Raw genomic sequence first — 9,427 nt, forward strand, 5'->3', positions numbered from 1 at the left:
AAATTAATGTGTAGTTTATAAGTTATCAAGTATAAGTGTCTAATAAATTAAATGTGACTAGAAAAATAAAAGCATACAGTAGAAATTATTGTTAATTTACATGAAAGAGAATAATAATTAAACAACATAGTAAATAAAAAATTGCCTATCATTGATTGTCAAAAAAGATTGTAATAATTGAATATTATAATAAAATAGATGCATTATTGAGAGAAAATGACAAATAACAAAAGAAAATAATATGATAAAAAAGATATCAGAAAAATTTTAGTAGTCCAAATCTTTTTTTAAAATTAAAAAATATGTTTTTTTTTCAAATTAGTTACATATGCTAATTAACAAGAATTGTCAAAATTTACAATACTATTATCATTGTTTTTGTTGAGTTAACTAATTTTGTTCCAAATTCTAATTACTTCAACATATGTTTCACACGTGCAACGCACGTGCATTATTTCTAGTTATATATATATATAAATTAGACCAAATTGATCCTTTTATTCTTGTGCATAAATCTATGTCCAAACAAGTTTGTTCTTGAAAAAATGCATATTTCCAACTTAGCTCCAATTTAATTTTGTTGGCCAAAAACTAATTAACCTTAATTTTTTTAGATATTCTTTCACAAAAATAAAATGCAACGTAAATGATTACTTCCATTTTATGGTGCTCAAATTGCAAGAGCGGAATATTCCCATATTCTTAATTTGAACACGATTTGTCCGATTCTAGATCCATGCCACCAATTCAGTTTAATTAGTTATCTTCAATTTGAACCTATAATTTGTCGGGTTAAACGTGCATGAGTGAGAATATTACTTGGATGTTGACTTCCTGAGAAGTTCTCATGCGTCAAGCTGCTGACGTAACGCCGCTTGATCTGGTTGTTAATGGTCCGTAAAAAATTGACACTAGATCTTAACGGATAATACTGTCTCTGCTGGGGACATGGTCGACAGTAGAGAAAGGGTAACACACAATCTCGATATTTTCTGTTTATTTATATATGTTAATCAACTTGTCAAATTTGATTAAATTACCTAACAAATCATGATGTGTGGCATGCAATTAACCAACCTCTTAAACTTTAACGTACTTTCCGAATTACAAGTTTTTCAATATTAACAAGTCATATGTATTGTTTTCTCCTCCTCCACATCCAAATAACAAAATGGAAGCAAGGACAAGATATTGAAGACAGAAGGGGAGAAAAAAAGAAAAAAGGGAGAGAAATGGAGATTGGTAGCCATTCTCCCCCTACCCGACGGACCCTTTCTTCTTCTTCCGAATCCCAATCCAAGAACCGTGGTGGATGGAGAGCCATCAAATACATTCTTGGTAGATAAAATTATTTAGATTATGTTCTTATTTCAAAATTTTGTATGATGTTTTATTAAGATCTTTGATGGATTCTTGAAAGGGAATGAATCGTTCGAGAAGCTGGCTTCGATAAGCCTGGTATCCAACATAACGGTGTATCTACGTACCAAGTACAATTTGAGCGGGATATTTTTGGTGAACACGGTGATGTTATGGTCTGGCTCGACGAACCTGTCGTCGATAGCCGGTGCCATTGTTTCCGATGTTTATTTGGGGCGGTTCCTCACTCTCCTGTTCGGCACCATTTTCACGTTGCTGGTATGGTATCGATCTTTCCATCATTAGAGTTTCTTTAGCGATAATTCATGCAAAATCACGCTGAATATATGTATATAACGTAGTTTATAAAATTTATGCTATTTTTTTTGGTTGGTTGAAGGGGGAGATTGGATAATTTATCAGCGTTAAATGTGTGTGTGTGTTTGTTTTCTTGTGATCAGGGAATGGGAGCTGTTACGATAACTGCTGGAATACCTGAACTCAGGCCACCACCATGCATCGAGGGGGAATATTTGAAATGTATTGAGCCCGAAAAATGGCAGCTTGCCTTTCTGTTCACAGGACTCGGGCTTGTGGCATTGGGTGCCGGTGGGATCAGGCCGTGTAACATTGCATTTGGCGCTGATCAATTCGATACGAAAACGGAGAAAGGGCGAACCCAGCTTGAGAGCTTCTTCAACTGGTGGTACTTCTCATTCACGATCGCATTGATCATAGCTCTAACGGGTGTTATCTACGTCCAGACGAATATCAGCTGGATGATAGGCTATGCTATCCCCACGGGATGTCTTGCGGTCTCGATCACGATTTTCTTGGTAGGGATGCACACGTACATTTACAAAACGCCGCAGGGGACGGTTTTTGTGGACATGGCTAAGGTCATGGTGGCGGCATATCGGAAACGAAATATTGACTTGGATTCAGGAGATGGGATAGGGTTCTATGATGGTTCATCGGAAGCCAAGCCCGAATCGAGTAAAATGATCAAGGTGGATAGATTCAAGTGCCTGGATAAGGCAGCAGTGATAACTGATCCAAGTGAAGTGGATGCCAGAAATATGCCCAAAAATGGTTGGAAACTGTGCAGTGTGCAACAAGTTGAGAATCTGAAGTGCTTATTCGGGATCGCTCCCGTCTGGGTATCGGGCGTTGGGTGCTTCGTGGTGATGGATCAGCAGAGCACATTCGGAATCCTCCAATCCATCCAGATGAACAGAATGTTGGGGAAAAGCTTCGTAATCCCACCAGCCTGGATGGGGATATCGTCCATGGTCGCACTCTCGATTTGGATTTTCATATACGAGCAAATATATGTCAAGAAATTCAAGAAAATCTTGAAGAAAAAGGACTTGAGAATGACTATGCAGCAAAGGATTACAACAGGGATCATCATGTCGATTCTGTGCATGGTTGTCGCAGGAATCGTCGAGAAAGAGCGAAAAGAACTAGCTCTAAGATACAACAAATTGGATTCACCTCTACATGTAACAGCACTGCTGCCTCAGTTCATACTTTCAGGCCTAACCGAGGCGTTTGCCGCCGTCGCAATAATGGAATTTTTCACCATACAGATGCCGGAGACTATGAGAAGTGTCGCGGGTTCGATCTTTTTCCTTAGCCTGTCGATTGCAAGCTATATAAGTTCATTACTCGTGAATGTGATACATTATGTCACAAATGGCAGAGGAGACGACAGGCCATGGCTAGGGGGCAATGACCTTAACAAGAATAAGCTTGAGTACTACTATTATTTCGTTGCATCTCTAGGAGTTCTCAACTTGTTATATTTCACATGTTTTGGCAGAAAGTTTGTGCTTTGCGGCAACGGTGTAAAAGACACAGCCGATGAAGGGCCGGAGGAGGATTCTGGTGTTCGCCGGGCGGGTGTTTTTCTGAGTTACGAGTTGGAGGACCTAGAACGAAAATCGAGCTCGAACACAACTTGATTCGTATTGTAGCTGCGGTCTGGTCCGCATGGGATATGTTGTTTCATGTACTTGTTTATGGAGCAAATTTTATAGGTCTTTGATGAGTAAAATTGTGCTCATAAATGTATGCGTATAATCATACTAATATAAGATAATATTTATGTATCAAAAGTTTAGCAAATGAGATTATTCATTTGATGTATGATGTCTAATTTTGGATTATTTATCAATTTGACGTTCTAATTTTTTTTATCACATCAATATGATATTCTCGATGGTATTCATATTTAAAGTGAAAAATAATACTTTTAGCATAAAGAATAATATTTTTCACGAATCAGATCGGATTGAAAATCCGTCTAACAAAATTGACTCATGAAACTGTCACATATGAGTTTTTTTTAATAAAAAAATCAATCATCGTTAAACCCCAGACTTAAATAGTTGTTTGTATTATATTATAGTAGACTTTCACTATATATATTAAGTTACGCAAAAATTTGTGTGAGACGGTCTCACGGGTCGTATTTTGTAAGACGGATATCTTATTTGGATCATCCATGAAAAAATATTACTTTTTATGCTAAGAGTATTACTTTTTATTGTGAATATCAGTATGGTTGACCCGTCTCATAGATAAAGATCCGTGAGACCGTCTCATAAGAGACCTACTCATTAAGTTAATGTTAAATTCATTGAAAACCTATTCAAATTATATAATTTCTACATGCATCATAGTATTTAATTTTATAATTATTATTAATTAAATCCAGATACACTTTGCTTCCAACATTTTTTAATGTAACAATATCAACCATTAAGCAAACATTTATTGTGAGAAATCTACTACCGATTGAACAATATTAATACCGATTGAACAATATTTGTATGAAAAAGGATTATTTTATTCAAGTTTTAGACCATGAGCTAAGATTTTTTGTGCTCTAAAAGTAATTGAACTTGTCCATAACATTGTTAATTTTTTTGGGAAATTACAATTATGATATTGTATACTTGTCGGTATGTGATTTTAGTTATCAGTATTATCAAATTTCGGTCTTTTTCTAAAATATTTATAATTTTGAAATTTTCGTTATTTATCCGACATGAAATTGATATGACATTGACATGACATTAATGTTATTCTCGATGAAAAATTATTAAAATTGTCAAAAACTGACAAATGGTGGATAAATATTGAAATTTGATAATATAAATGAGTGAAATCACAAAAATGCAGACATTCATTGTCAAAAATGCAAAATTTATCTAAATTTTTGTGTGATATTTTAATTTTTTTTAAAAAAAAGTTTCCATAGATTTCTAATATTTTTTATAATTATAATTTATGAGAAAAGAAAAATCTTTCGATAGATGAACTCGGCACTGCCCACAGTCCTCGTGCGTGGTTTCACAATCTGAGTCAAAGCTCGTGGCCCACTAATCGACTTGTCATTATTTAATAAAACAAATAAAAACAAAATAGAAATTCAAAGAAAATATTCGATTTTTTTTCAAATTTGATCAATTATTACCACGTAAGGACCATGAAATGTACTCGTATCATACGCGAGTATTTGTATAATAAAATATTTAAAAATTTTTGACTAAAATATTTCATTTAGTATATTATTTTTAAAATATATCCAAAACATTTAGATTAAAAAATTTAGAAAACAAATCGAAAGGTTATATTTTAATCGAAGAATTTGGATTTGAGAAAAGATTTCAAATAATTTAATTTTGGGAGAATAAAAATTAATTGTATTAGTTAATAAACAAATAAAAAAATATAAACGAATAAATTTCAAATTTATGGATTTCAAGAACACAAAAACTAAAGAGCTGGATTCGTTATTTAGGATTTGAGATTCTTCGCTCCAAATCCATTGATCTAACACAAAATTCTCATCGCACGGTCTCATTGGTCATTTTGTGATATAAATATTCTATTTAGATCATTCATGAAAAAATTATTATTGTTTTTTATTTTAAATATAGATATGGTTGATTCGTCTCACGAATAACGATCCATGAGATCGTCTCAAAACGTATCTACAACTAAATACAAACTACAACTAAATACTAACTAATTATCATAATGTACACTTTATTATTAAAGAAATTGGATAATAGTCCAGATTTGGAGTCCAATCGATCACCATGTCGGCATATCTCAGCGATGACGAATGTTAATATTATTTTATTTTACGTTTTTTTTTAAAAATAATTTAATTATCTTAAATAATATATAAAATTTATATTTAAATCAAAATTAAGATATGCATTTCTTTTAAAGTTTTTTTTATATCAATCTAATTATTTATCAATGCATACTATTTCATTGACCAAAATATTCAAATAACATAAAGAAAAGTTACTATTTATGAAATCGAATTCATGATTAAATTTTTTATTAAAAAAATTATTACTATTTTTTAATATTATATGTTGTAGATACTAGACAATTCTATCCAAATATTTGTTGGCATATGAAAGGTTTGCATCCAAATGAGAAATGTCTAGTTTAGCACAATAACAAATTTGACACGCCTCCAAATGAGAATACATTTCCATGTGGCCTAATAATCGTCACATGTCCACATGATGCAAAATGACAACTCCGTGTCATCGATGATACGACACTTATTTAATTAATATATAATTTAGATATGTTTAATAACATCTAATAGATAAGTTTTATTTAATTAGTGGACATGAAAATGAACATGGTTGGTGAGCAGCATATCAAAACTATATTCACACGGAGTGTCGTTGGACCAAAATCGACAAATTTTGTTTACAGTTGGAGAATATGTTTGTTATAATTAGATTTTGAATCGGATACTCGATTTTGAATTTGGAATATTGATTCCAAAATGACCTAAGCATGGACAAAATTAATTGACAACTTTTGTGTGATTAGACTATTACCCACACACTTGCATAAGATAACGTTAGAGAAAGTTTAGGTCTCATTTGGTTGTAGTGAGGATAAAATGAAAATCTCAAACTAGTGTCTTAAGTGGGAAAATATAATTTTTGGTAGTATCAGAATATATTTTTGAAGGAACAATTGTAAATTGGATCATGAAGTATTTCTCTTTGTGATTTATGTTGTCAAAAATAGATTTTAGATCCTTCGTTTTGTAATTATGATATTTTTTTAGAGTGCTGATGTGATATTGCATACTTCTTACATTTAATTTTCGTCATATTATTGTCAAAAAAATACTAAAATTTTTTAAAAAATAAATAAATAAAAACTAAGAATTTAAGTCAATATCAAGTATAAAAGTGAGAGAGAGAAATAGCATCACCTTTTCCAAGTATAATATTCACACAAAAAAAATTATCCATTTTAGATTTCAAATGTGAAGAAAAAGAGTAACTTTGTTGTTAAAGTCATACAAAAGCTGTTGTGAGATTAGCAAGTTAATGAGACAGATCTTTAACCTCAAAGTATTATTTTTCATGATAATTATGAATCGGATCGATCCGTCTTACAGNTGAAAAAATATTTTTGACGCATTAAACTCACATGATACTCTATATTAAACCAGATAAAAACTATATAATATAAAAACAAGATAAATTCACGTGAAGCAGTAAACCGACACCAGAATATGCCCCAAATACTATATAATTTTTCTTGTTGAAAAGCCAAATTGTAGTTGACTTGCGAGTATCGTATCTTCTTTATAAATAACTTGACAACCCTTGGCTAACAACGTGCAATTCAAGTGGCACAACTCCCTTGGGAAAAAAGTTGTACTGCCAAAAAGTGAAAGTGCCCATCTCCAAATATATCCGATTCTTCTTCTTTTTTGCTTCCTGCAAATTGAAAATGGAGAAAAATGAGATTTCTTCGACTAAAAAAGAGCCAAATTATAGAGGGGTGAAAGCCATGCCTTTTGTTATAGGTGCTAATTATGACTTTTAAGCTTGATGGGTACAATTTTTAGTTTAATTTGCGATCAACTCCCGAGTTTCTTGGAGTTTGACATAGATTTTCTTGGATGATTTTGCAGGAAATGAGACATTTGAGAAGCTTGGGACTATCGGGACTTCTTCCAATCTCTTAGTATACTTGACGACTGTGTTTCATATGAATTCAATCACAGCCACGAATGTTGTCAATATCTTCAATGGAACTTGCAATTTCGGGACATTGGCCGGAGCTTTCCTCTGTGACACTTATCTTGGCAGATACAAGACTCTCGGCATCGCCTCGGTCTCCTCTTTTCTGGTACTTATCCAGATACTAGACTTTGTTTGGTGATGCATCGAGTCAAATAGCTAGTAAATGATTCGAACAATTCGATCTCGAACCAGCACGAGTCGAGTTTGAGTAGAAAAATGTTATAATTATATTTTCATTCATGTGAAATTTCCAGGGTATGCTGATGCTAACATTAACAGCAGCACTTACAAACCTTCATCCCCCGGAGTGTTCAACACAACCGAACCTTAAATGCATCGGAGCTTCACCGTGGCAGATCGCTTTTCTCTTCACGGCATTCCTGCTCCTGGTCATCGGGGCCAGCGGGATCCGGCCCTGCAATCTCGCCTTCGGAGCGGACCAGTTCAATCCTAACACGGATTCCGGCAGAAGGGGGATCAACAGTTTCTTCAATTGGTACTATTTCACTTTCACTTTCGCCATGATGCTGTCCCTCACGGTGATAGTTTACGTGCAATCGAATATGAGTTGGACGATCGGGTTGGGGATTCCCGCGTTTATGATGTTCCTGTCGTGTTTTTTCTTCTTCGTGGCAACGAGGATTTATGTGAAAGTGCTGCCGGAAGGTAGCCCGTTTACGAGCCTCGTGCAGACGCTTGTGGTTGCTTATAAGAAGAGGAAGCTGGAGCTGCCGGAGCAACCACGGTGTTCTTTGTTTAATCATGTCGATCCAGGCTCCATGAATTCTAAGCTTCAATATACAGATGAATTGAGGTAAAATAAATTTGTGGGCATTTTCAAGTTTTGATCTTTTGTTCACTTAATGGAGTTTGAATCTTTTGAGTTGAAGTTAATGAGCTTAGAAAAATGTACGTTTCCAGGTTTCTGAACAGAGCAGCAATTGCAACACCGGATGACACAATCAATCCCGATGGATCCGCAGCCAATCCCTGGAAACTCCGCAGCGTGCAGCAAGTCGAAGAAATTAAATGCATAATTCGAGTGATTCCCATCTGGTTATCCGGCATGATATACTACATTATCCTAGCCTTGATGCAAACCTACCCAGTCTTCCAGTCCCTGCAATGCGATAGGCGTTTAAGCACCGGAAACTTCAAGATTCCGGCAGCCTCGTACAATGTCTTCACCATGGCAACCCTCACACTATGGATCCCGATATACGACAGAATCATAGTCCCGTTTCTTCGAAGAATCAGAGGGAAAGAACAAGGCATCACAATGCTGCAAAGAGTGGGATTCGGAATATTTCTCGGAGTACTCACAATGGTTGTATCAGGTGTGGTGGAGGATCACAGACGGACATTGGCTGTTACTCGTCCCACGTTAGGTGTTGTTGCACAGAAAGGCGCGGTCTCATCTATGTCAGGTTACTGGCTCGTGCCTCAGCTGGTACTGGCGGGGATATCAGAGGCATTCGCGGTGATCGGGGAAATCGAGTTCTTTTACAAGCAGTTCCCCGAAAACATGCGGAGTTTCGCCGCAGCGTTCTTGTTTAGTGGGTTCGCGATTTCGAGTTACGTCACAAGCTTCTTGATTTCGGTGGTTCATAAGGCGACGAGGGTGCGGGGAAATGGGAATTGGTTGCAGGAGGATTTGAACAAGGGGAGATTGGATTATTTTTACTACATGATTGCTGGTATACAAGTGGTGAATTTGGGGTATTTCTTGATTTGTGCAAATTGGTATAAGTATAAGAGGGTTGAGAGTAATGATAAAGATGTGGCCATGGAGAAGATTGATCATAAAATACACGTAGTTTAGATCCGAAGGTTCTATCGATCCATCGCTATATATCTGAACCCCATGGCCTCATTATAATTTGGTCTTTTTCCATTCGATGAAACTACATAATTTGTGATACATTTATCCTACATCTTAAAAATTAAAGATTTAAAATGAGTTTATAATGGCTTAC

The 9,427-nt window shown here is 34.9% G+C and overlaps 2 protein-coding genes across 3 annotated transcripts; both read left to right on the plus strand.

Moving 5' to 3' along the window:
* The first annotated feature begins 1,111 nt into the window (after window positions 1–1,111).
* Window positions 1,112–3,538, plus strand: LOC140968644 (protein NRT1/ PTR FAMILY 2.8-like). 2 transcript variants are annotated; one of them, XM_073429659.1, is made up of 4 exons: window positions 1,112–1,338; window positions 1,421–1,638; window positions 1,821–2,979; window positions 3,185–3,318. In XM_073429659.1, exons 1-4 carry the CDS (start codon window positions 1,134–1,136, stop codon window positions 3,211–3,213), a joined length of 1,611 nt encoding a protein of 536 aa, XP_073285760.1. In that variant the 5' UTR covers window positions 1,112–1,133; the 3' UTR covers window positions 3,214–3,318. The 2 variants fall into 2 exon arrangements, with proteins under 2 accessions (XP_073285760.1, XP_073285759.1); XM_073429658.1 differs by having other exon boundaries at window positions 1,821–3,538.
* Window positions 3,539–7,026: 3,488 nt separating this feature from the next.
* LOC140968645 (protein NRT1/ PTR FAMILY 2.11-like) lies at window positions 7,027–9,276 on the plus strand. The gene is made up of 4 exons (XM_073429660.1): window positions 7,027–7,231; window positions 7,340–7,557; window positions 7,706–8,265; window positions 8,373–9,276. The coding sequence occupies exons 1-4, from the start codon at window positions 7,156–7,158 to the stop codon at window positions 9,271–9,273; spliced, it is 1,755 nt and encodes a 584-aa protein (XP_073285761.1). The 5' UTR covers window positions 7,027–7,155; the 3' UTR covers window positions 9,274–9,276.
* Window positions 9,277–9,427: the final 151 nt, after the last annotated feature.

Source organism: Primulina huaijiensis, unplaced genomic scaffold, assembly GCF_012295235.1.
Source record: "Primulina huaijiensis isolate GDHJ02 unplaced genomic scaffold, ASM1229523v2 scaffold37691, whole genome shotgun sequence".
Lineage (NCBI taxonomy): Eukaryota > Viridiplantae > Streptophyta > Magnoliopsida > Lamiales > Gesneriaceae > Primulina > Primulina huaijiensis.